Source organism: Schistosoma mansoni, chromosome 1 (genome assembly GCF_000237925.1).
Source record: "Schistosoma mansoni strain Puerto Rico chromosome 1, complete genome".
In the NCBI taxonomy this organism is placed as follows: domain Eukaryota; kingdom Metazoa; phylum Platyhelminthes; class Trematoda; order Strigeidida; family Schistosomatidae; genus Schistosoma; species Schistosoma mansoni.
In genome coordinates this window covers 3,527,982-3,550,810 of record NC_031495.1, presented here as the reverse complement: position 1 = coordinate 3,550,810, position 22,829 = coordinate 3,527,982, and the positions used below count along the sequence as shown (strand labels likewise).

Genomic DNA, 22,829 nt, shown 5'->3' with positions numbered 1-22,829 from the left:
TAAACAAATAACAATAATATTTGAATATAGGAACAAAAAATATAGCGGGAAAATGAATATGAAACATGAAATTAACTAATAAACACTATAAACAAAGGTGGATGGTGGCTAGTGGTGGAATCCATGACTCACGTTTCATAGTATTCTGGACTCGTCAGTTGGATGTACTAGCATCTCAGAGTTACTGTTTGCTTTGACACATAAATCCAGTACTGTTTGCTTAATCACGTTTTCCACTTAGCTACTGAGTACAGATAGCCACTAGCCTGTGCAACCGGGTGAAGTTTCATTCATTATGTATTAGTTATTTGAACCTTGCTGTTTGTCACAAGCATTGTAAGAATAGATAGATAGTAGGTAGCAGTGGAATCCAGGATGCGTGTTTCGTCCTGTGTGAGACTCGTCAACTGAATGTACTTGCAACCTAGAGTTGATGTTCACTCCGAAACTCGAAGTCAGTAAGACTTGCTTCAAACTTTGTCGCGTTATCTACTTACCTACTGAGTACAGATAGCCACTAGCTTGTGAGTTAAACTAATAGATGATAGTAAGAGTGATTAACTATCAACTACATTTAAAATTATGCACTCAAGTAAAAATAAGTAGATTCTCAATTAGTCGGACATAACTAACATACAGTCTGGCATAGCTATGTGTTTGGTCCAGTTGTTATACTGTAGTAGAATGACGAGATAAAATTAATGGGAAAAATAGAGATTGAAATGATGTGGTAGCAATGATAATAGGAAAGAGTATGAACTGAGAATTCGATGCAAAAAATGGAGGCGGAAAAAAACTAGAGTATAAAATGGAGCATCTATTATTGTGGCTGATTCTGATCCCTGTCACGCAACGTCTCAGATTATTATTCATGATAATCACTTAAACTCCAACAAGGTAGCCTGTAACTACCAATATGGGTTTAACTTATGATTAACGACTTCACATGATAATGTTACTTTTTGGTTTGATCTCTGCTAGGCTTCTTACAACCTACTTCTACGCCGGCAAACATCACCTGCCGAGGTGGGATCGAGGCTAAACATAGGTAACAGGTGTTAATCATATCAATCGATGATTAATGACAATTATATCAATAAATTTGTCATCCTTACCTATAAGCTTGCATTTAACCTTATCAATGCTTCTTCAGTGGTCTCAATTTGCCCAAACACTGTTTTGAAGGCATCTATAGTCAAACAGTAGTGGCTAATGAATGTCCTCTACTGTTAAATACCGAGTTGCACAACCACAAAGTAATGTATTGGGGATTCCTGCTTATTATACATACCCTTTAGTTGATAGACGGGTATGTCGCTTACAACATAAGTAATGCAAGATAGTAAAAACCAATAGAGCTTCCTGTATTATTGTAGAGATTTTGTCAGAAAAATAATCCACAAAGGTTGATGAAGTTTCTAAAATAAGTGAAGTGGTCGATGCGCTCAATTAGTTCCCTCCAGGTCATGCTTCTGAGAGTTGATGTAGATCAACCTTGAAGTAAATAAAATTCATTTTTATTAGTGTTTTGCTTTTGGTATAGTATGCGGTAATTCCAAATCACGAACAATTGTGAGATTCCTCTAATACGAAGCTGGATGTACGAAGACTAGACAGATCGGGTAAGTAACCAGTGACATCACAAAGAAGATCATTAAAATAATAAGAATTAGACAAATTAGTAAAGAGCTTCCTTGCAAATCAGAAATATCATTGCTAACAGAATATTTGTAAAATTGGATAATTTAAGGTCATACAAGCAATTATTTAAAGATAGCTGTTTAAGGCAAACTGATACAACTTACCGTGTTTCTTGATTTCCATCAGTGAGAAATTGACTAAGTGCACCAACTAAACGTTCCATAAATCCACCTAGAAAAACTGAATTCGATGAAGATAAAGTAGCTGAATTAACAGAATTCAAGTTTCCTGTTGAACCCCATGATGATAGACGACCAACGGTAGGATTATTATTATTACTATTATTGCCACCAGATCCACGATTAATATTGTTGCGATTTGATAAATTCATACGTCCATGATTACTTAAGTTTTCAACGATACGAGAGACAAGTAATGCTGTTTGCAATCGAACAGCTGGATTTTTATGACTTCAAGACGGTAATATACATATAAAATAATGTGAGAATATAAATAAAATTTATTTCATTTATAAGTAATATTTTTAAAATGTTAGAAATACAAGTTAAAATATAAATAAACGAAGAATATTCTTTTGAATAAAGTCTCTTTCAGTCAGTCAGTCACAACGTAGAACTTCGTAAGTACGCACATCAGTTCGAGTTGCCATACCATATTAGCACAGAGATGCAATTGTCAATTCAAATCCCATAGTGGTAGAAGTAGTAAGAGTATAATCAGTAATCCGAAAAATTAGGGGTTGGAGATGTTATTCAAGGAGTATAATACAGTCAAATAAATTTGAAAAGAGAAAAAAGATAGAGACATGAAGAATTCAGAAGATTGGAATATGGCAGAACACAAAGAGTGGATGAACCTACGCTATTGTAAACGATTTTCAACCATGTCATTCAAGGTCTCTTACCATCGGTTGCTATCATCTCGTGGATCTGAACCAGGTGGTCTACACCTACCAACATGGCTCAGTTGATATGTCAGTTACTTCATGGATTTGTGCCGCGTTTCGGTCTGGCGGCCCCTAGCTTTCTTCCAACCTTCTCCTACACCATAAAACATTGCACATCGGGGCAGTCGGTGGTTGGGCATGGGTAACACGTGTTCCAGACATCTCAACTGATGAAGTTTATTTAAATTCTACAGTTATAATATATAGACCAATGATCCAACACAATGGCCTATAATCATCCACTGAATAAATAAATGTAGGACTTAAGATGATATTAAGGCCTAAATACATATTATTTGATCTCAGAACTGAACATAAGTTTATCATTGGATGTTTTGATATTTTAATGTTGACGCTTGCTACGGACTGTTGAGCCTAAACAATTGAAACAGCTCATTTCAATCATTTCACGTTATGTATCTAAAGAATGTTGAGTTACTTCATCTTCTGCTTACAATCATCGTCTTAGTGATCTCATGTGAGATTTTCATACTAAATTTTTCAAGGAAAATCTGAAGATTACTTAGTATTCTGGTTGCATTATTAGGTTGTATTATTATTAAAAAAGATCATTTGTTCTTGAAATTAATTGGTTCAAAGGCCATGTTTTCAGAGAGTATGTGTAGAAAAGGTAAACGGCTTTACCATCCTGTATGGTTGGAAATGGCAAAACTTAGCTGAGTCTTCAAGCTCGTTTAAACTAGATGTGTGCAGACAGGGAGTGAAATTTCATAAGTTTTAAGTTAATACATGACGGGATTACATGCCCTGACATGTTAACTGCTTCTTCTTCATTTAAAATTATTACTGGATGAAGTGAAAATTGTATAATTTGATTAATACTAGTGACATTAGTCTATTAGCATAAGGAAAAGTTTCATAACGGGAAGCAATTTTATTTGTTTGGATAGAATACTTAGAATATCTCATACTTTTCAATAACATAAAATGACTCACTCCATTGAATTCATTAACGTGACTATAAGTGATTGACCAACAGTTCAGATGTTTTAACAGTCATTCATCTTAGGGACTATCAGTTAGTGTAACAATAATTCATAGTATCAACAATCGACTAGAAGTTTATTAATTTATTTACAATTAATTACTAAGTAATGACCCATTTCATGTAAGTTAAATCCCTTTTAGTGCTGATCACATTCTATCAATCAAGTTGCGATTTCGCCGCAAATTTAAGTGACTCATAATCCCATTGAAATATAAGGTAACGGTTGAAATTAGTTGACAGGAAACTACGGACCCAAGTTTAGTGCTATTTGGCACTAGTCGCCAAGCTGTACCTATAATCACAAGGGAACTAATGCTCCCTGGAGGAACCGATCTTGTATTACCCAGCTTCATAGTTCGGAGCAATACAACTGAGCTATATAGGCCATAAGTGATCTTCTGTAGGACTACAATTTGACGAACACTGCAAAATAAGCAATGTCGTATAGGTCAAATACTTTAGAGTGTCGATCGAATTCTAGACATTACAATGATCACATACTCAAAGTCAAAATATTGGTTATCCCAAAAGATTACTAACAACACCTAAGCTAGACAATGGAACAATACAGTAAAAGTTAACTTTAAAGTAGCATGGAATTTTTTAAGTGGTAGAACTTGATCAACGCTAATATAATGAAAATAGGTTATTATTTCATGATTCTTTCATCCAAATATGTAGGTCTTAACAGTGGTACTACATTTTTTTTAGAAATCTACGCAGGTTTGTCTTGACTGTTTTTTTCAACACCTAGTAAATGAAACACGTTGATAAAAGTCACTTAAGATGGGAAAATAAGCTTATTAAAAAGTTTTATCTAAAAGATTTATTTATTTATTTAAACACATAAATAATGGTGCAAAGGGGCACCAGATATGTATGCGCCACACAAATCTCATTTCATTTGTGTAAGGGCTACGATACTGCCTAGGTGCCCAAACTGAAGCAGGTGATTTTCTTAGGGGGCCACAGCTGGAGCCTTTGACCTAAAGATCTGATCCACAAGGCAGTGGAGCATCATAAGGAGATGCAGTCTCATGGTAGCCGGTGACCAACGATTGGTTCATACGCCATTTGTTCCTTCAGGATACTGGAGCCAGTCCATATGCACCATTGGCTTAGAATCAGGGTTTTCCAACTCCCCTAGATAGACTTTACGTGTTCACCGATAACCCGATTAAAGCGCCGGACATTCACTTTTCGTCCTCTCAATTTCGTAAACAACAGTAATGCCACGAGAATTCAGTGAGTAGGACTTTTGTGTCAGAGGCTAAATACACGTGGTCATGTGAGAGCATTTTTCGAGGGAGAACGGACTCATTTGGGGACTTGAGTTGATAATCTCAAAGCAATCGAACATTGGGTAGATTGTTAATAACAAAAATAATACCCCAATGAGCAGAAAAAATAGGTTTTTAAATTTTTTTAACGTTTCGTGACTCAGTGCAAGCCATTTCTTCAGAGAATAAATAAACAAATTAAATCAAGTTTAAATAGCACAAAGGATTAAAGCTAGAATAATTTAATAGTTGAATTCATGAGTTGATTAAAGCTAGACCATTATGCGAAACCTGGAAGCACTGGATGGTTGTTTCGTCCTAGTATGGGACGATCAAACAAAAACAGGTCTGAACAAATCGATGTCATGTCATTCCGGTCAAGGTGATTTATATGAGACACGTATGTATATATGTGTATGTACGTTAAAAGACGAAAACATGTGACATTTGTGGTGAGAAAGGATAGGGTTGAATGTGTATGTACGATAATGGTGTGAGATGTGAATAGAATCAGACATAGTAGTTCGGATAGATGGTCAAAGTCGAATGGATAGTGAGGCCTTCTTTTCAATTGAGGGCCGTAGGATTAAGCAATATATGCAAAGTTTCAGCTACTCACCTTTCTTTGTAGTTGAGAAAGCCTATTTATATCATTTCGATGTTACAATTATATTGTTTTTATTAGTAAAATGACAATCAATAGATAACGATTATACTTACCCTATACCATGTTGAATCAAAGCTTGTAGTGTACGCGATGGACTAGCATGTTGAATAACTTCATCCATAATTACAGAAACTTCATCGCGTAAGAAAGCGGCAGCCGCTTCACCAGTTTTACTTAACAATACTCGTATACATACATCGACATGTGGATCCATTGCTCTGTTTAGACCCTGAAATAAACTACCCATAGTTTGTACAGCTTGACGTGAAACCTTTCATGAAATTATCGCGTAGCAAAAAAAAAGATGGAATAATCAGATATCAAACAGAATAGTATTACTGAAATTATATCGAAGTTAAAATACACGTCGGTATTAGAACACATGAAATAAGATTGCGCATTATAACTAAAACAATAGTAGACAATCTCAAATGAAAGTACTTACAGATGAGTGATAATCAGTACAATACCAAGATCTAGAGCTTCCTGTAGATTCCTTTCAACACTTTTACTGGAAAAAAGTGTAATACCGTGTCAAGTCACTTAACCTAATGGGCAAACGGTAAGCTTCATCGGATAAATTCGAGCGTAATCCAGGAAGAGTTAATATTATGTTGAGTAATATCAGTACGTGTACGCATGTCAGTCCTAATGCAGGTAAATCGCAACCCAGACAGTTCGGTGGTAACCTATCTGAATATGAAATATAGATTTAAATGATCTGAATTCCTACGTAAATTGAAGGCTGGAGATACGCCTTGCATAAATAACTGTCACTACTAACTAATTACCAGGCATATATTCAAATACTTAGAATCGAGCTACACCTTAAATGTGAGAGGTAGTGATATTACGCCTCTGTCTAGACTAAATTAGGAAACATAAGGTCAGAATCCGTGACTTATTAGCTGAGATTTGAATACCTTAAACACTGAGTCACGGCTTCACTTTTAACAAAGGAACGCTAGACAACTGTTTTATCATACAATGTGAATGCTCAATAGAGTGGGCTCATGAACCTAGTGAGAACAGAACGCAGGACCTTCAAATCTGGTGGAGAATGTTTGTCTCTTAGATGTACTTAGGAAGAAATCTGAAACCAGTAAATTATCCCATATATCTCCGACCACCTAATACTAACTGAAATCCCCGTCGAAAAGTTGAAATTTCTGGAGATACCTCCTACTAGCTTCAGATCTAGACCATTATTAGTAAAGTATTCCTGACTAATTCAACCTTTACCTTTCGTAACAAAATCAGTAGAATTACGCAGTTAGAAGGCTCCTAATTGTGGTAGAAGATTAAAATTCACAGAACAAACATCCTTGCTTATCAATAACAAAATTAAACGTTAGACTCAGTTTTTTATGCACCACTTTTGATAAGTGTATGCGTCGAACACAGCATACAGAAACTAGGTGACTAGGAAAAGTCTGATATCTACATTTCGTAGATCAACGGCTGTATCACTGTATAGTCGAGGCTTTAGAATATTCCACTCAAAATGTGGAAACATTAGTAGAAAAGAATTTTCAAATCACACACAATATGTTTGTAGGAAACTGAGTTTTAAAAATGATACAAATGTTTTATTTTATTTCAATCATTAAAACATTGTGTTTATTACTTGAGAACGTAGATTTCTGCATTCAGTTATTACAGCTTGCACAGCTTGACTTAGTGTTTCAGTAGTAAGTATCAATGTTGGCGCTGAACTGGATAAATTTGTTGCAGGTTGTCTAGAAGAACCAGCTGAAGCAGAACCAGTTTGTGTAGTTTGTACTAAATGTACTGATTGTTCTGTAACAATCTGTGCCAATAGTTCTAATCCAGCCACTTTATCTTCCCAATCATTTGAATTAATTAAATTTAAAGCACTAGGTAATGTTGGCGGAGTTCCAGCAAGACTAACCACTGAACGAACTTTATTAAGCTGTGGTTTATCTGGTAGAGGGTTTTTATCATAATCGCTTAATTTCAAGGATGTGTCGCTATTGGTTATTGGATTATCTGTACAATGGAGATTCGAATTCGTTGATCTAATGAGAAAACAATTAAAACAATATAAAAAGTCATAAGAAAAAACAGGTAAGTATACACTGGGGTAAAAAACTATCTGTAAATATATGGTTATATCAATATATACTTAATTATATGCAATAGCATGACCGACGACTGTCTATCCTTACCCGTAACACTTAACATGGGATGTTTAAATCTACATAACGTAGACAAACAACCGTCTAGTGTTCAGTTTAATTTTAAAAAATTCAATTGACGAGGTGGATCATATAAACTAAATAAGTATTTCATTCAGAAAATACACAAAATTATTTATGGGGTATATAACGATGGGACACAGTAACCGCAACAAGGTCTGCGCATACTAGACTATATAATCTACATTCTTGTTAAAAATATTAATATTGCTACAGTTAAGTCACGGAAAGGATAGACTAAAGCTTGTTTACGTTAACTCGCCGACTAAAAGTCGAATATCTAAGCAAATTAGCTACAGTTTCAGTTTACCTAGAGCTTTTCCCTCAAATACAGATAATATAATCATTTAATAGTCATAAGGGTCCTGGGATGTCTGCAGTTTGATCACTAACAACAAAACATATATAACGGCTGTTATTAAAGAATCTAGGGATTTATATTATTATAGAGTTGAGATCATGAGTCAATTGAAGCTAGACCACCTAGGAAAACCTGGAAGCACTGGACGGCCGTTTCGTCCTATTGCGGGACTCCTCAGCAGTGCACACCCACGATCACGCCTCACAAAATTCGAACCCAGGACCTACCCGTCTCTACTGCCAAACAACTGTACAAGTGTACAAAACTCCCCATAGAATATTCAAGGACAGAAAAATATTAGAGCGAATAATTATTTTAGACAAATTCTTTATCAAGCGCTACAGTTATGAATACGAAATCATTTTTGGGCTACAAAAGATAAAGTGTCAGTGTTCGATTAACCCATGTAATAAATTGAAAATGGGTAAATTATTTTGGATTGAGTTTTTAGTACTACATTTTATTTTATTTTATTATACGTATCATACCTATTTGTACACACCGCCTTCTCACAGCAACGGTGTTGTTTACAAAATTGAGAGGATGAAAAAGGAATGTTCGATTCGTTAACCGGGTTAGTGAGTACGGAGTGTCAATCGAGCGGAGTCAGAATACCTTAATTACAAATCAGTGAAGCACGTAGGCTCCAAGACCCCTAAGGGGAAAAATGGATTAGGAATACATTCTTAGTCACCGGATACCGTGTGATCGCATCTCCTAAAGTTGCTCCCCTATCTGTTGGAATAGATCTCTAGGTCAAAGACAGGGAGAACAGTCTCTTGAAAACTAACTGCTTCGATTTAGGCATCCAGGCAACACACACGTTTAATGATAACTACTTTTTATGATGTACATACATTTTGGTGCCCTTCTATATCAATGTTTGTAAGTTTAAATAAGAAAGTCATACCTAAATTACACGAATTCTAAAGAAAAAGTAACTATAAAAATCAGTTTCTACTATATACATATTTTTCACTTTTTAACACCTATTCATACTACTACCAATACTACTACTAACTAGTACAATGAAGATTTGTTGGGACACGCCGACTAATTAAAGAAGGAACTAAAAATGACTTAAAAAAGATTTATATGGAAAAGTATACAGCTGTAAACTCTTTATACAATATCGTCAGAATTACTGACAAGCATTTTATACTATTCTTTGAAAATAGTGACTGTTACCGGCTATCAGTAAGCAAAAACTAACTTCCAACAAATATTACTATTGCCATCAGAAGCTTAAGCAAATCTTAGCAATTTGTGAATATCTTCATTGAAACTATTCAAATGAGTCCGTTAGTTCGAATAATGTTATTTATTTATTTGAACACATAAGTATTGGTACAAGGAAGCACCAGATACATATGTGCCGCACAAATCTCATTCGATTTATGTGAGGGCTGTGATACTGCCTAGGTGCCCAAACTGAAGCAAGAAATAACAAAAGCCGTGGCGCCCGATGGGGGGAACGAACTCTCATTCCCCCGATTAATGTTACTTCAGTAATTGTGAGCGTTAACTACTCTACATATCTAAGGAGTTTCACTAGACCTATCAGTCAATCTACGGTGTATATTATTTACGAAAAACGCCCTTGAAAGGATTTTCAATAATCCTTTTATGAGTTCTGTGAAGAAAAATCAGTCAGTTATAAACTATCTTAAACTTGTCACATATTTACATCAGTCTAAATTGTAAAATTCTAAGCATCTTATGGAATTTTTTAACTGAATTCACAGAAACTGAAAAAAGAAAAATTTTTTAAAATGTTTAACTTACTCGTTTGAATCTACATTTGAATATTCAGAATGATTAATAATAGTATTATTAACAGAATTTTGACTAGTAGAACGTGAACCTTTTGATAAGGAATTTTCAGCTGGTAGACGACGTCTAGTTGGAGGTAATAAAGATACACCACTAGGTGTATGACCTGATTTTAATTTGGGCGAAGATTCTTCTGGCTTTGAGGGATAATTCATACGAGTATTGTTAGATGATGGAGGTGGCCATGTTGAATGACTTGGAGGATATTCACTAGAATCCAGACTTGAGACTTCAAAAAGCAGAAAAATAATCATTCTACTAAGGAAGACTACTCTTTGAATGATGAAACAATTAGACAAACATTACTGATTAAAATAAATTTCATTCGTTTGGCTAAGATTCAAAAGCCAAGAATAACAAAAAAATCCTCCTTTGAATAAAATTTTCAAACACACTGACACGAAGACGATTCTCTACCGATGAAAGTCGCCGAAATGGATAGGAAACATCATCTGATTATTTATACTAAGCATCACACTAGCTGAAATGATCTTTACTTAATCGATGGACAATACAAAAAACAGTACATCACAAAATTATAATTTTCATCAATAAGCAGGTATAAACTCACTTCATTTAACAATTAGTCAGTTTCAAGTATCGTAGTACGTGGTAAATATACAGATCAGTTTAAAAAAGAGGCAAACTATATTAGCAAAACGACGTGAAGTTATCAAGACACATCTCAGGTTTACACTAGCAGTAACAGTAACAATGAAGACTAGATTGAAATGATATGATTCGAAAATGAATTCGTGGTACATAAAGTGCCAAGATGAATTCAGATACCAGGATATAATGGAAGACGAAGAGTGAATGCGTTCACGCTATTAAGACTGATTCCAAGATATGTCACCCTTTTTTTTTAATCACTAATAACGATCATTGCGCACGGCTGATCATTGCCGTGTTGCTATGTTTCCAAGTGTTTACAATTAGCTTTTTGTGACATTTTTTTTAGTAATATTAGTAACATAATCCTCAAATTGTTTACGTTCATCTAACGACGAAATATTTTCATATATATATATACCATTGTATAGCTTGATAATAAATTCGTTGAAAAGAGATCCCTTTGCTAAACTTCGTGTTTTTAATTTTCAATGTTTAAATGGGAATTATCTGTCAATTGAAGAATAACTTAATCGTTTTTACCAAAAGTGATATATAGAGCCAATCAGAAAAAGCCTAATGAGAAGGTCAATCGATGGCAATCAGCAGGATTGGCGCGTAGCACGCCATGTATCACTGCCAAATTTCGAACACTACCCATCAAAACAAAAAGCTTTATGACAATCAACTTTAATATTGTTTATTTGATATTTTCTACATAAGTAATTATTTTTTTAGATGGTCACAGTTCGCAACAGTATACAATAATCTATTGTAGACTAAATTGTTGACAGTGAATTGAATTGATTGACGCTGTTAGTCAAGGTAGTTTACCGTATCGGCTCTGAGAATTGCAACAACATGAAAAAAAATGACTCCATATTTTATAACAAAGTAAAATGGTAAACGAGTGTTTCTAAAATTGCCACTTTCATACTTATAAGAAACAACGTAAGGACATAGTATAACACTTAGCAAAAGCATATTTTATTGAATATATTTTTCAAAATTTCAATAATCCACTCTTAAATAAGCCTAACGATGAGAATCTTTACTCCGTCACTAGGACAAACTTTATCATTCAAAAGTAATTTCAGGAAGAGAAATAAAAAAAAAGAAAACTAAGGTATACACTTACAGGATTTATCATTGTCTAAATTTAAAGTAGTATTATTAATTGATTCGGAATTTACTTGGTTAGAATTATACTCTGATGGTTGTAAACTAGATAAGGAGGTATTTGGTGCTTGTTTCGACTAGTAAAATAGAAGAAAAAAAAACGATAAATAAGTGTCAGGAAACAAAAAAATGCGTCAAGTATAATCAATTTAATATTGGAAAACACTCTATACACATGATTACCTGGAGAAAACAAAAGTGGTGGACAGTATTTTATTGATAATGTTGTAAAGTTTTCACTTAAGATAACCATTTAAATTGATGGGCAATAAGGGAATGTATATTGATTTGATCACTATTGGAGTATAATTGTCTATTCATTATTACTTGATTCATGTATACTAATCACTTATGTTTCCAACTGATCATTAGACTATCTGACTAAACAATGTGTGCACTTTGTTTATATGCAAGAAAAATCACATATTGATCTCTTAGCTTGACTTTAGCAAGTGATAATAACTATTTACCAAAACTCTACAAAATAAGTTTCTAGGTAAATCACCAATAGACAATTTATAGTTATTTGGAAACTTGCCTTACAATTAAATAATCTCAAGCGTAATTGTATCATTTAAGAGACAGTGAAAAATTAATGAGTATCGAGATAATTAGTATGATTACAATTCATTGAAATCATGAATCAATCAATGTTAGAAAACCTGGAAGCACTGAACGGTAGTTTTGTCCCAGTATTAAACTCCTCAGTAGTGCGCATCCGCATCTCGAACCCAGACTTCCGGTCTCGCGCGCGAACACCTAACATGTAGACCACTGATCTGGTATTCGAAGGTATTATTGTCTAACTGAAACTGTTCATGGTCTTAATCAAAACTCGACGGTCTTAACAATCCTATACTGATAATTATAATTAGACTGAATTCTTTTACGATAGAATTGAAAATCTTCAATTTTCGTAAATAAATAGTCGATAAAGAACAATATAGTATGCTAAATTAATCCACAAACTATGTTCATTTCAAACAGGCTATCATTGAAATTCATATTACAGTTTAATAAAAATGGTTCTTTTTTCAAACTGAGATAATCTGTAAACTGGTATAGTTTTGTAGCCATAACTTAATACCTATTACCTATTACAATACATAAATATATACCTTAGCTATATTTTACTAACCTGTTAATTATGAATGAATGAATGCTTATAATTTACTTAGCATTGTTTGTTTGAATCTTCCTATTGATGTTTAGGACTGCAATTGGTCAGTCTCTAATTGGTATATGTGCATACTGTGCATATTGCCTCGTTATAGCCTAAATTCATAAGCATGGTAAGCAAAGATGGATAGTGGAATCCACGACGCGCGTTTCTTGGATAACGCAATGGCGTTATCTCTTATATCATAAAAGCTTCACTATTTTACTCACCCATTTACATCAGCAAAGTTCTAAACATTATAAGCAAAGATGGATAGTGGCTAGCAGTGGGATCCACGAAGCGCGTTTCGTGATATTTGGGGCTCGTCAGCTGGATGTACCTGCATCTCAGAGTTGATGTTCACTATGGGACTCGAACCCAGTATCTTTCGCTTCAAACGCCATTGCGTTATCCACCCGGCCACTGAGTCCTGATGGCCACTTGCTTGTGCAATGGGGTGAAGTTGAAATTTACTTAGTATTGTTTGTTTGAATTTCTTTAATAGTTGCTTAGGAGTTAATAATTCTATGAATATTAAATTACTCTCTATAGAGAAAAATCATTGATAGATAATCTTGTCTCCAAGACACAGAGAGAAAGAGAAAAAAAATATTCAAGTATAAAACAATGACATTTGACAGCCGCTATCATCAAACCAAAACAAAAAAAGGACGAGAATTCTTTCCACATTAGCCAACGAGATCGCCTTCAAAAACAAACATTTACAATAGTGATATCAAAAAAAAGTCTTGGGCAAAAAATTCCGTAATTAAATCTGTGAAAAGTTTACAGATAGACGAATTCAAAATGGAATTCTACTTGGTAAATATGTACAAAGTTATAAGAAGAAAGAGAATAAATTACATAGTGGAATAACGGTAACTACGACTTAAGCTTTAAACAGTACATTATGCTCTAAGCTAATTATAATCACAATAACTATTAGTTAGAATGTTGAACTACAACAAATGTGAAATTCTCATCATAATAAATACTCATCAAGTAACCTAATACAATTATTATCATTACCTCTTATGTATGTAAATAATCTATTCAGTAAAAAAAATCCTTTTTTCTTATCATTTACTTATTTCATATCATTTCATACATTACGTAATCGTTGATCTAATTAGTAGTTAGATAATCATTTATCTTATTTCATATTTAGTGGTAGAATTCATGAGTAGATTAAAGCTAGACCACCATGGAAAACCTGGAAGTACCGGACGACTGTTTCGTCCTAGTATGGGACTCCTTAGCAGTGTGCATCTACGATTCCGCACACGGGATGTGCTCACTAGTAACTGGCTTCAAAAGGTATTTCCTGGAGATTTAGTGAGAAGCCGTTACCAGTGGAGTTCAACTGTATCTGTTGTGAGGCGGTGACTCACTGAAGACAATAGTGGACGGGTGGCTCAATTTCGTGGATTGGTTGAAGTTAGATATTAACATCATTCAATACCGGTTCAGTAGTCTAGAGTTTAAAAGTTCGCATGCGGGACCGAAGGTATTGAGTTTGAGTCCATTTAATGCAAGGTCGTGGATACGCACTGCTGAGGAGTCCCACAATAGGACGAAATGGCCGTCCAGTGATTCCAGGTCTTCCATAGTGGTCTATTAAATTACTAAAATCTCCACAAAACTCCCTTTCTGTTAATTATTCACATTACCTCCATGAATTCCACATTTTTAATCCTGTGTGTTGGATTGCTGGACAAATTGATCCACGTATAAACAGCAACACTTAAAAAACTTAGCTAACAAAATTATCTTACTAATAATCTTAAATTCAAAAACTCCATATTTTTTTAGATGATCTATTTTACAAATGAGTTTCGTGAAAGATCAACATCCATCGGGGTATCATTCAAAAACTACAGAGCATTATACAATTCTTTCATTCTACTATAGAGTTTATTTATGTGTGAAGTACACTTCTTATTACCGAAGGGACTGGATGAACGTCGGACAGTACTGAGAATTGATTGAAGTCAGAAATATAAACCATTGGATTTTAGCTTAGTTGTTTAAAGGTTGCAGACTCGCTACATGACTTAAAAATCCTGGATTTATTCAGTAAAGAGAGAGTCATAGAAACGTACAGATGAATAACCCCGAATTAAGTCAAAATTACGTCAGATATTCGCTGGTTGCACCGTAACTGGTATCACTTAGTGATGAAGAGCACCTAAAAATATCTTTGTTCACCCAGAAACACCAATCATTTCATTTCACATTAACAGCTCTAACAATCTTTGATGTAAAATCTTTAATCCTAAATTTCATAATAGACTTAACACAGGTATACGAATCAAGTAATTCTGGAAAAAGATGGGAAACGAAAATCATGACTAAACCGAAATTGGAAGTTTAAGGTGTTTAATTTGATAGGTGAATTATTCCACGAACAGTATACATTAGGTAGTTGTCATTTAGAATAAAACCTAGAATTCAGCTGTTAACTGACTTATTGTAGTTCGTGAGTATTGTGGTTTTGTTTTCTGAATTCGTAATTAACATTAAAGGTTTTGGTGAAACGGTGTGAGTTGATAAAATCTTGTTGTGAATAGAAAAATAAAGAATCTGTGACGAACAACCGAAGCTATTTTTGAGAACATTATTTCACTTAAATTCATTTAGTATTGTTTGTTTGAACCTTCCCATTGATGCTTGTGACTGCAACTGGTCAGTCTCTAATTGGTCATATGGGCATACTGTGCGTATTGCCTCGATATATCCTTAATTCACAAGCATGGTAAGCAAAGACGGATAGTGGCTAGCAGTGAAATTCAGTTAGACGCGCGTTTCGTCCTATTTGGGACTCGTCAGCTGGATGTACCTGCATTTCAGAGTTGATGTTCACGTTGGGACTCGAACCCAGTACAATTCGCCTCAAACTCCATCGCGTTATCCACTCAGCTACCATCAGCTTTCGTTGGATGCATGATTCAGCCCCATATTTTTTTTAATTCAAAAGCTACTCTAATTTAAATGAGACCGTTTTTATCCCATTTTCTTTTATCCAATTGCTATGTTCGTACATAGCTGTACTTCATTTTATAAATTGTTAGGGTGTTTTGATAGTATTAGTCATCTATTTATTTATATATTTCTTTACATTAATCTGAATCAGAGATAAATCGAGCACAGTTCCGTTTGACTCGTCTTCTGGGTTGACAACTCAATTAGGTGATAGAATAGTTTGTCTCTGCTCAAGGTTGTTAGTTTGAGTTAGGACTCACGCACTTTTAGCTTTAAGGTTAAGTCACTTAACCTATTATCTCAAAGCTTTAACCTAGATTAGGACAAGTTCTCTCTTGTATATTATTGAGCAGACAGACCAAGGACGATACAAATCTCTAACTTCGAAGCTGTGTAATGCATATTCCAATATGATTTAAAAGTTAAGCCTTAAAACTCCTAATCGACAACACAATTTACACCATTGTCTACAAAACAATCTATTCACCGTAGAACGTCAGACAATAACAACAACTGTATCTGTTCTCTCAATCAATTAATATTGATGACCGAAAAAAAGTTATAAAATACTGAGTAGACACTTAAGTCTTTCACCTCCTCGTCTTCTACCAGATGAACAATCAAATAAGCAAACATGCAAACTATCAAAATAAATTTATTAAAGCATATAGATCTTCGGTCAACATACAATCAATGTATAACCAGACCGTTGCTGCTACCTTGACAATGGTGGTCGGGCTTGCCTATCGTGATGAACCAATCGAGCTATACTGGCTGGAACAATCGTTTCTCAAGGTCCTACCATGACAGGCAGGTCGGTTGAAGAGCGGTGAGACTAAAAGCAGCAAACCCAAGGTCCGAAGGTGAAGTCGTACTGCTGACTGTACAGAGGTGTGACAGCAGTAAGGTGTTTCCTTCAGACAACCAGCATGACAGCGATGCTGCCTTCCCACAAGGAGGGGTGGGGTTAGAAAAGGTCGACCCTAAAAATTCACACCTCGGCTTATCCCACAGATATCCGTCTCCGGCTGTAAGCTCTCAACAAGTACGGAGCTAACACAAAAACTACCCACAAAAAGGTCGTGTGTGACCGACCTCAAGCAGTTGTCCCTTGGGCACTATGGTCACGCTCTCAGGTCATTAAGACCACTTCTAACTCAATTTCCTTTTCAGGTACCTCTAGAAGAACCCTTCCACGGTGTGGGCAACCGGGAAGTGATAACTGCCCTCATACCTCTAACAGCACTCAAGACCACTGTATTCATAATCAATCAATCAATCAATGTATAACGAATAAATAAACCAATCAATGGTCAGAAAACCAATTTAGAACATACCAGTGTAGAATTATCACGTAGTTTCTGTAACTTTTTCGATTTCTTTTGTAATATTCTTTGTCGGAAACTGTGCGATACACACGCCTAAAATTAATACGAATAATCATAAAGTGAGAAAGAAGAAAAAGAAACGGAAAATAGAACTAGTGACAACATATTCAACATTCTTTCTACAGAAAAGATGAATTGTTACTAGTAAGGGAATATATTAGAAGCACGTTTTGTCTTATATGTGACTGATTAGTTGAATGTAACTACATCCTATTGTTGATATTTACTCTATGATCCAGATTCAACCAAGACTATAAACAATAGTATAGTTAATTCCTATTTATTAATGAAGCTAATATTTTTTATTCGATAGAACAAACAAACAAAAAACTGAGAAAATAAATCTACTCTTACATTTCATTCCTCTGATGAAATAAACTCACCCTCCATCTTTCTCTCCCCATTTAGATATACTGCTTTAGTTCTTAGAGAGTCAAAGAAAATCTTGAATCAAAATAGGTGAGTTAACCGACTGTAATTATATAATAATAATTATTATATAATCAGCGCCATAAGATCAATCAAACGTAAGTGGACATGGGTGCGCATCCTGTAAGTGAAAACTTAACTGGTTTTAAAAAAAGTAATAGATTCGGAGAAAACCTTTGGAAGAAAAATCGATCACTAATGAAGGTTATTGTATTAAAAATGAACGAATGTGCGGCTTTTCTTTTACCATGAATATTATTAGTATCTCTACTGATATGGAATTCGCCCTGAACATTTTATCTCACTCTATGTAAATGTGGTACGCCGACTTGAACCAAAATATATATATCCCAAGTTCTATGTTGCGTTTGACTGACTGGTACAATATGGGCAAACTGTGAAAAAGTTTAGTGGTATAAGACATCATGTGAAATTTATTGAGTAATATATTGTAGACAGTTACTTTCAATTAATAAGATACAAAGTTCGTTGGGGAAATTATTCACACAGAATAAAAATGATATCAGTTAATAGATTAATTAAAAGTAAAAATGGATTCAACAGATGTTTTCGTTCTGATGGTTCTCTAAATGAAATTAGATTATCTTCCCAAAACTTTTGATTTATTTAATAAATAAAACGATATACAAATAGGTACAAATAGCCCCCAAATGCCCTGGTACGGCTGAGAGTGGCGAGAGTTCGCTCTCCCTCGAAAAATGCTCTCACATGGCCACGCGTATATAGCCTCTGCCACCGAAGTCCTACTCACTGCATTCTCACAGTAGCATTACTCTTGTTTGGGAGGACAAAAAGCGAATGTCCGGCGCTGTGACCGGATTGGTGGACAAGGAAAGTTCACCTAGGGGAGGTGGAAAACCCTCATTCCAAACCAATGGTGCACATGGGCTCCAGTATCTTGAAGGAACAAATGACGTATGAATCAATCGTTGGTCACCGGTTACCATGGGACTGCATCTTCTCACGATGCTCCACTGACTTGTGGATCAAATCTTTAGGTCAAAGGCTCCGAGTGTAGTCCCCTAAGAAAACCACCTACTTCAGGTTGGGCACCTGGGCAGTATCACAGCCCTCACACAAGTACAATGAGATTTGTGTGGCGCATGTATATCTGGTGCCCCTTTGTATCAATATTATGTGTTTAAATAAATAAGAATAAGAATAATAATAAACGTAAAAATGACAGCGTTCATTTTCAGGGCAATCTTCAAATTAATCAGTTAATCACTGAATATTTAGTGAAACAGAAAAAAACCTGATGTTTTTGCATAAATCATTTTGACTTATTGCTCCAAGCTACAATATGGAGAATGTGATTTAGATCAGTTAGTTGCATTAACCTTTGATAAAAATTAAATTAACCATAACAGCTGTTTGACGTTGACGTACTCAAGTTAATAGGTGAAAATTAGAATGAAGACTAACATATGCGCTACAGTCAATCAGTTTTAATACCATGCATGGAAGAATGGAAGAACAAGCGAATAAATGACTGTAATTCTTCAGTTGTTTCATAGTATCTCTCACAGTGGCGTCACAATCACTAGGATATCCTAAACTTTACTAAAGTCGTAATAAGGGTTCCGTTTCAACATAGAGCCAGTAATTAGCACTGTAAGATCAATCAAACATAACTGGATATGTGTGCGCACTCTTGTTGAAACTCATGTTAGGATGAAACAGTTTTTTAAGTCCTCCTTATTCTGACTAATTGTTTAACTAAGATTAGTCTTCTAGATATGAATAAAACCAGAATCGCATTAGCCTGATACAAAAGCTTTAAATGTTTAAAATGGAAAAACGAATGGAAGCATTACAAAATAAATACCCCGAAGATTCTAAGTGTTTTCTTCTTTGTAAGCAAAATGTCAGATTACTAAGATCATATCATGTTTATAATCCTAATGAAAATATTAACTCGAAATAAAGGAAAAGTGTTTCTAGAAAAGCGTAAACAGGCCAACTTCATTTTAAATGGATCTAGATAAAAAGCCAAACTTCATTGGTTGTGGTTATACAACGAATCAATCTTTATCGGTTATAAAATAGCTATAATAGTTTCACCATAAATCCATGAACATCGGTGAATTATTCATAAAGTTATCAATAACATCGTGAGATGAGAAGACTAATGAAACTAGACATTTATTGACAACTGATTGATCACTTAATAGTGACTAATATGCAATGTGTATCATGTCTTTCTTAGTACATATTAAATTCCATCTATCAAGATGCAATGCTGTCACTAGTCTACATGATAACTATTACTTAAACTGTATGAATATATGACCATTTATAAAATGGTTAGAACTTGGTCAGCAGTAAGAAGGATTTAACATACACGACATTGTTCATTGCTCAGTGATCGATTATTTTAAATTCGTCCTAGTCCTACAGTAGCTTACTCGTGGTCCAAATAGCTCAGTCTTAAAGTCTCTGACTGTGAAGCTAGTTGACACAGGGTCAAGATTACAGGTACACCTTGGTGACGAGTGCCAAATAGCACAAAACCTAGGTCCATGATTTCCTGTCGACAACCTCCGTCCAACAGCTTATATCTCCACATTGTTTATAATCTTAAGTTTAGAAGAATTCGATTATATCATTCTGCTGAAACGATCTCAACAGAAAATCAGAGAAACTTACTCATCACATATTAAACAGAACGATAATCAATCAAAAATATTTTTTTAGCCTGTTATATATATATATACAAAACTGAAAACCATCCAGATATATGATTAAAAAAAGAAAAGCACAAACCTCTTGTGTTCCTCCTTTTGAATCAATATCACATACATTTAGAGAGGAATTAGTAGATGTCACATTTGACGTATCATTTAAACCGATACCAAGTAGGATATTAGAACCTTCAAGTTCATTATCTTTAGATAAATGATGAATACCATGTTCTAGTTGATTATGTTCATTATGTTTATAATTGGCTGGTGTTTGTCTTCCACTAGAATTAATATTTGTATTTATTGACAATTTATTTAATGATTGTGATGATGAGAGTATAGTATTTGATTTTCCATTTGTTACTAACAATGGTTGATCGAATAAACCTGAAATAAGTAATCATTTTAATAGTTAAGACGATGGCATAAATCTGAACGGTCAACAACAATAAAAACTCAATGATCATATGACATATTGTGTCTATTGAAAGACTGAGCCATGCCGGTAGGTGTAGACTACCTGATTGGGATTCGCGAGATGATAGCAACCGATGGTTAGAGACCTTGAATGACATGGCTCAAAATCGTTTGCAATGGTGAAGATGCATCCACTCTTTGTGTTCTCCCAAATTCTAATCTTCTGAATTCTTCATGTCTCTATCTTATTTCTCTTTTCAAATTTATTTCACTGTATTATACTCTTTCAATAACATCTTCAAACGCTAATCTTTCACATAATGTTTATACTCTTGCTACTTCTACCACTATGGGATTTGAATTGACAACTTCATCTCTGTGCTAATATGGTATGGCAACTCGAACTGATGTACGTACGTACGAAATTCTACGTTGTGACTGACTGACTATTGAAAGACCTGAGTATCTGTAATTCAATCTAGTGAGTAGTTCATAAGTAAGTGTTATTGACGTATAGTTAACATAACAGATGAAATCTCAATCAAGTATCTTTAGTTTTCAATAATGAAAATAATACAAAAATCTTCAGAAAACCACTTAAGGAAAGGAATCAACTCATGCTTCAACAACTAATTTCCATATATTCAGATGGAATCTATAGTTTATAATATACAATAAAATGTATGAAATGCTCAACAAACACTTGGTGATTAGGTTGTTGAGAAGTTTTGGGATGGTTTTAAAAACGGTTTAATAAATGATTATTTTTTTTATGAACTATATGACACTTGACAAATACTTTTATTCCGTTTTAAGAATACTATTGAATAGGAGTATTTTTACCTCAGATGAAAAAGATAAGTCTAGGATTAATTATATACCGGAAACGGTAAGACAATAAAAAAATATATAAAAATTAATATTATTCCGACTGAAGTAGATTCAAGAAGAAGAAGAAGAAAAAAAGTTTAGTTATTTGAATTCATCCTTGAGAAATGGTAACTACAAATTCTAGACAATATACATCATTTAATTATGATGTTCCATTATGAAAATTAACAATGAACTTCAATATTTCCAAAAAAAACAATCAATAATGAGCAAATACATGAAACGTATTCGCAATTGATTGATCACTGGGTGGTGATCAATGTCATGCATGTCAAGTCCTTCTTAGTGCTGATCGGATGCTATCTATCAAGTTGCAATGTAGCCACTAGTCTAGGTGGCTCGACACTGCGTGCACTATGTTGAGATAAGATAGTGGTTGGAGGTGGTCAACAGGAAACCTTGGACCCGGGTTTTGTGCTACTTGGCACTCGTCAGCGAGGTGTACCTGTAATCTTGAGGGAACTGGTGCTCCCTGACAGATTCGATCCTGTGTCACTCAGCTCCACAGTCAGAGACATTACCACTGAGCTATTCTGGTCGCGACCGACCTCCTGTAGGACTGAGATGTAATCACAATTGATTGATCACTGGGTAGTGATCAGTGTCAAGTCCTTCTTAGTGCTGATCGAATTCTATCGATCAAGTTGCATGAAACGTATAAAAGATTAGAGTTAACTAAAGTAAATATGGTTTTTATATCAATAATGAACAAAAGAGTATTAAAGAACTGATTTATTTCATAGTTAAGATCATGAGTCAATTGAGGCTAGACCACCATCGAAAACCTGGAAGCACTGGACGGCCGTTTCGTCCTATTATGGGACTCCTTAGCAGTGCGCATCCACGAACCCGCTCTCGCGAGATTCGAACACAGGGCCTGACGACTACATGCTAGAGCCCAACATCAAAATATTACATGGCTTGAACACTTGATAATTAAGATAAAAATCTGAGAAGTTTACTTATTCGTAGTAAAAATTTCAACTTTGAAATGTCATACATTTGAGTATATTTTTAATTAAGCTTACCGGATACCTATTACAAATGGTAACAATACATCAGAGATTATTTCAATAACTGAAAAAATATA

At 34.6% G+C, this 22,829-nt stretch overlaps 1 protein-coding gene and 1 non-coding gene across 2 annotated transcripts in view; both read right to left on the bottom strand.

Moving 5' to 3' along the window:
- Smp_152260 (hypothetical protein) overlaps nucleotides 1-22,829 on the bottom strand; it is a gene marked incomplete at both ends in the record, with an annotated part of 96,428 nt that overhangs the window by 7,892 nt on the left and 65,707 nt on the right. The window contains 7 exons of the mRNA XM_018793015.1: nucleotides 1,806-2,111; nucleotides 5,618-5,835; nucleotides 7,192-7,603; nucleotides 9,930-10,206; nucleotides 11,728-11,845; nucleotides 17,247-17,330; nucleotides 20,514-20,818. Coding sequence (XP_018647570.1) covers nucleotides 1,806-2,111; nucleotides 5,618-5,835; nucleotides 7,192-7,603; nucleotides 9,930-10,206; nucleotides 11,728-11,845; nucleotides 17,247-17,330; nucleotides 20,514-20,818 — 1,720 coding nt within the window. The remainder of the gene's footprint in view (nucleotides 1-1,805; nucleotides 2,112-5,617; nucleotides 5,836-7,191; nucleotides 7,604-9,929; nucleotides 10,207-11,727; nucleotides 11,846-17,246; nucleotides 17,331-20,513; nucleotides 20,819-22,829) is intronic.
- On the bottom strand, nucleotides 22,589-22,660 carry Smp_tRNA_01027_Pseudo_CGA.1.1. Its single transcript has one exon. It is a non-coding gene (tRNA).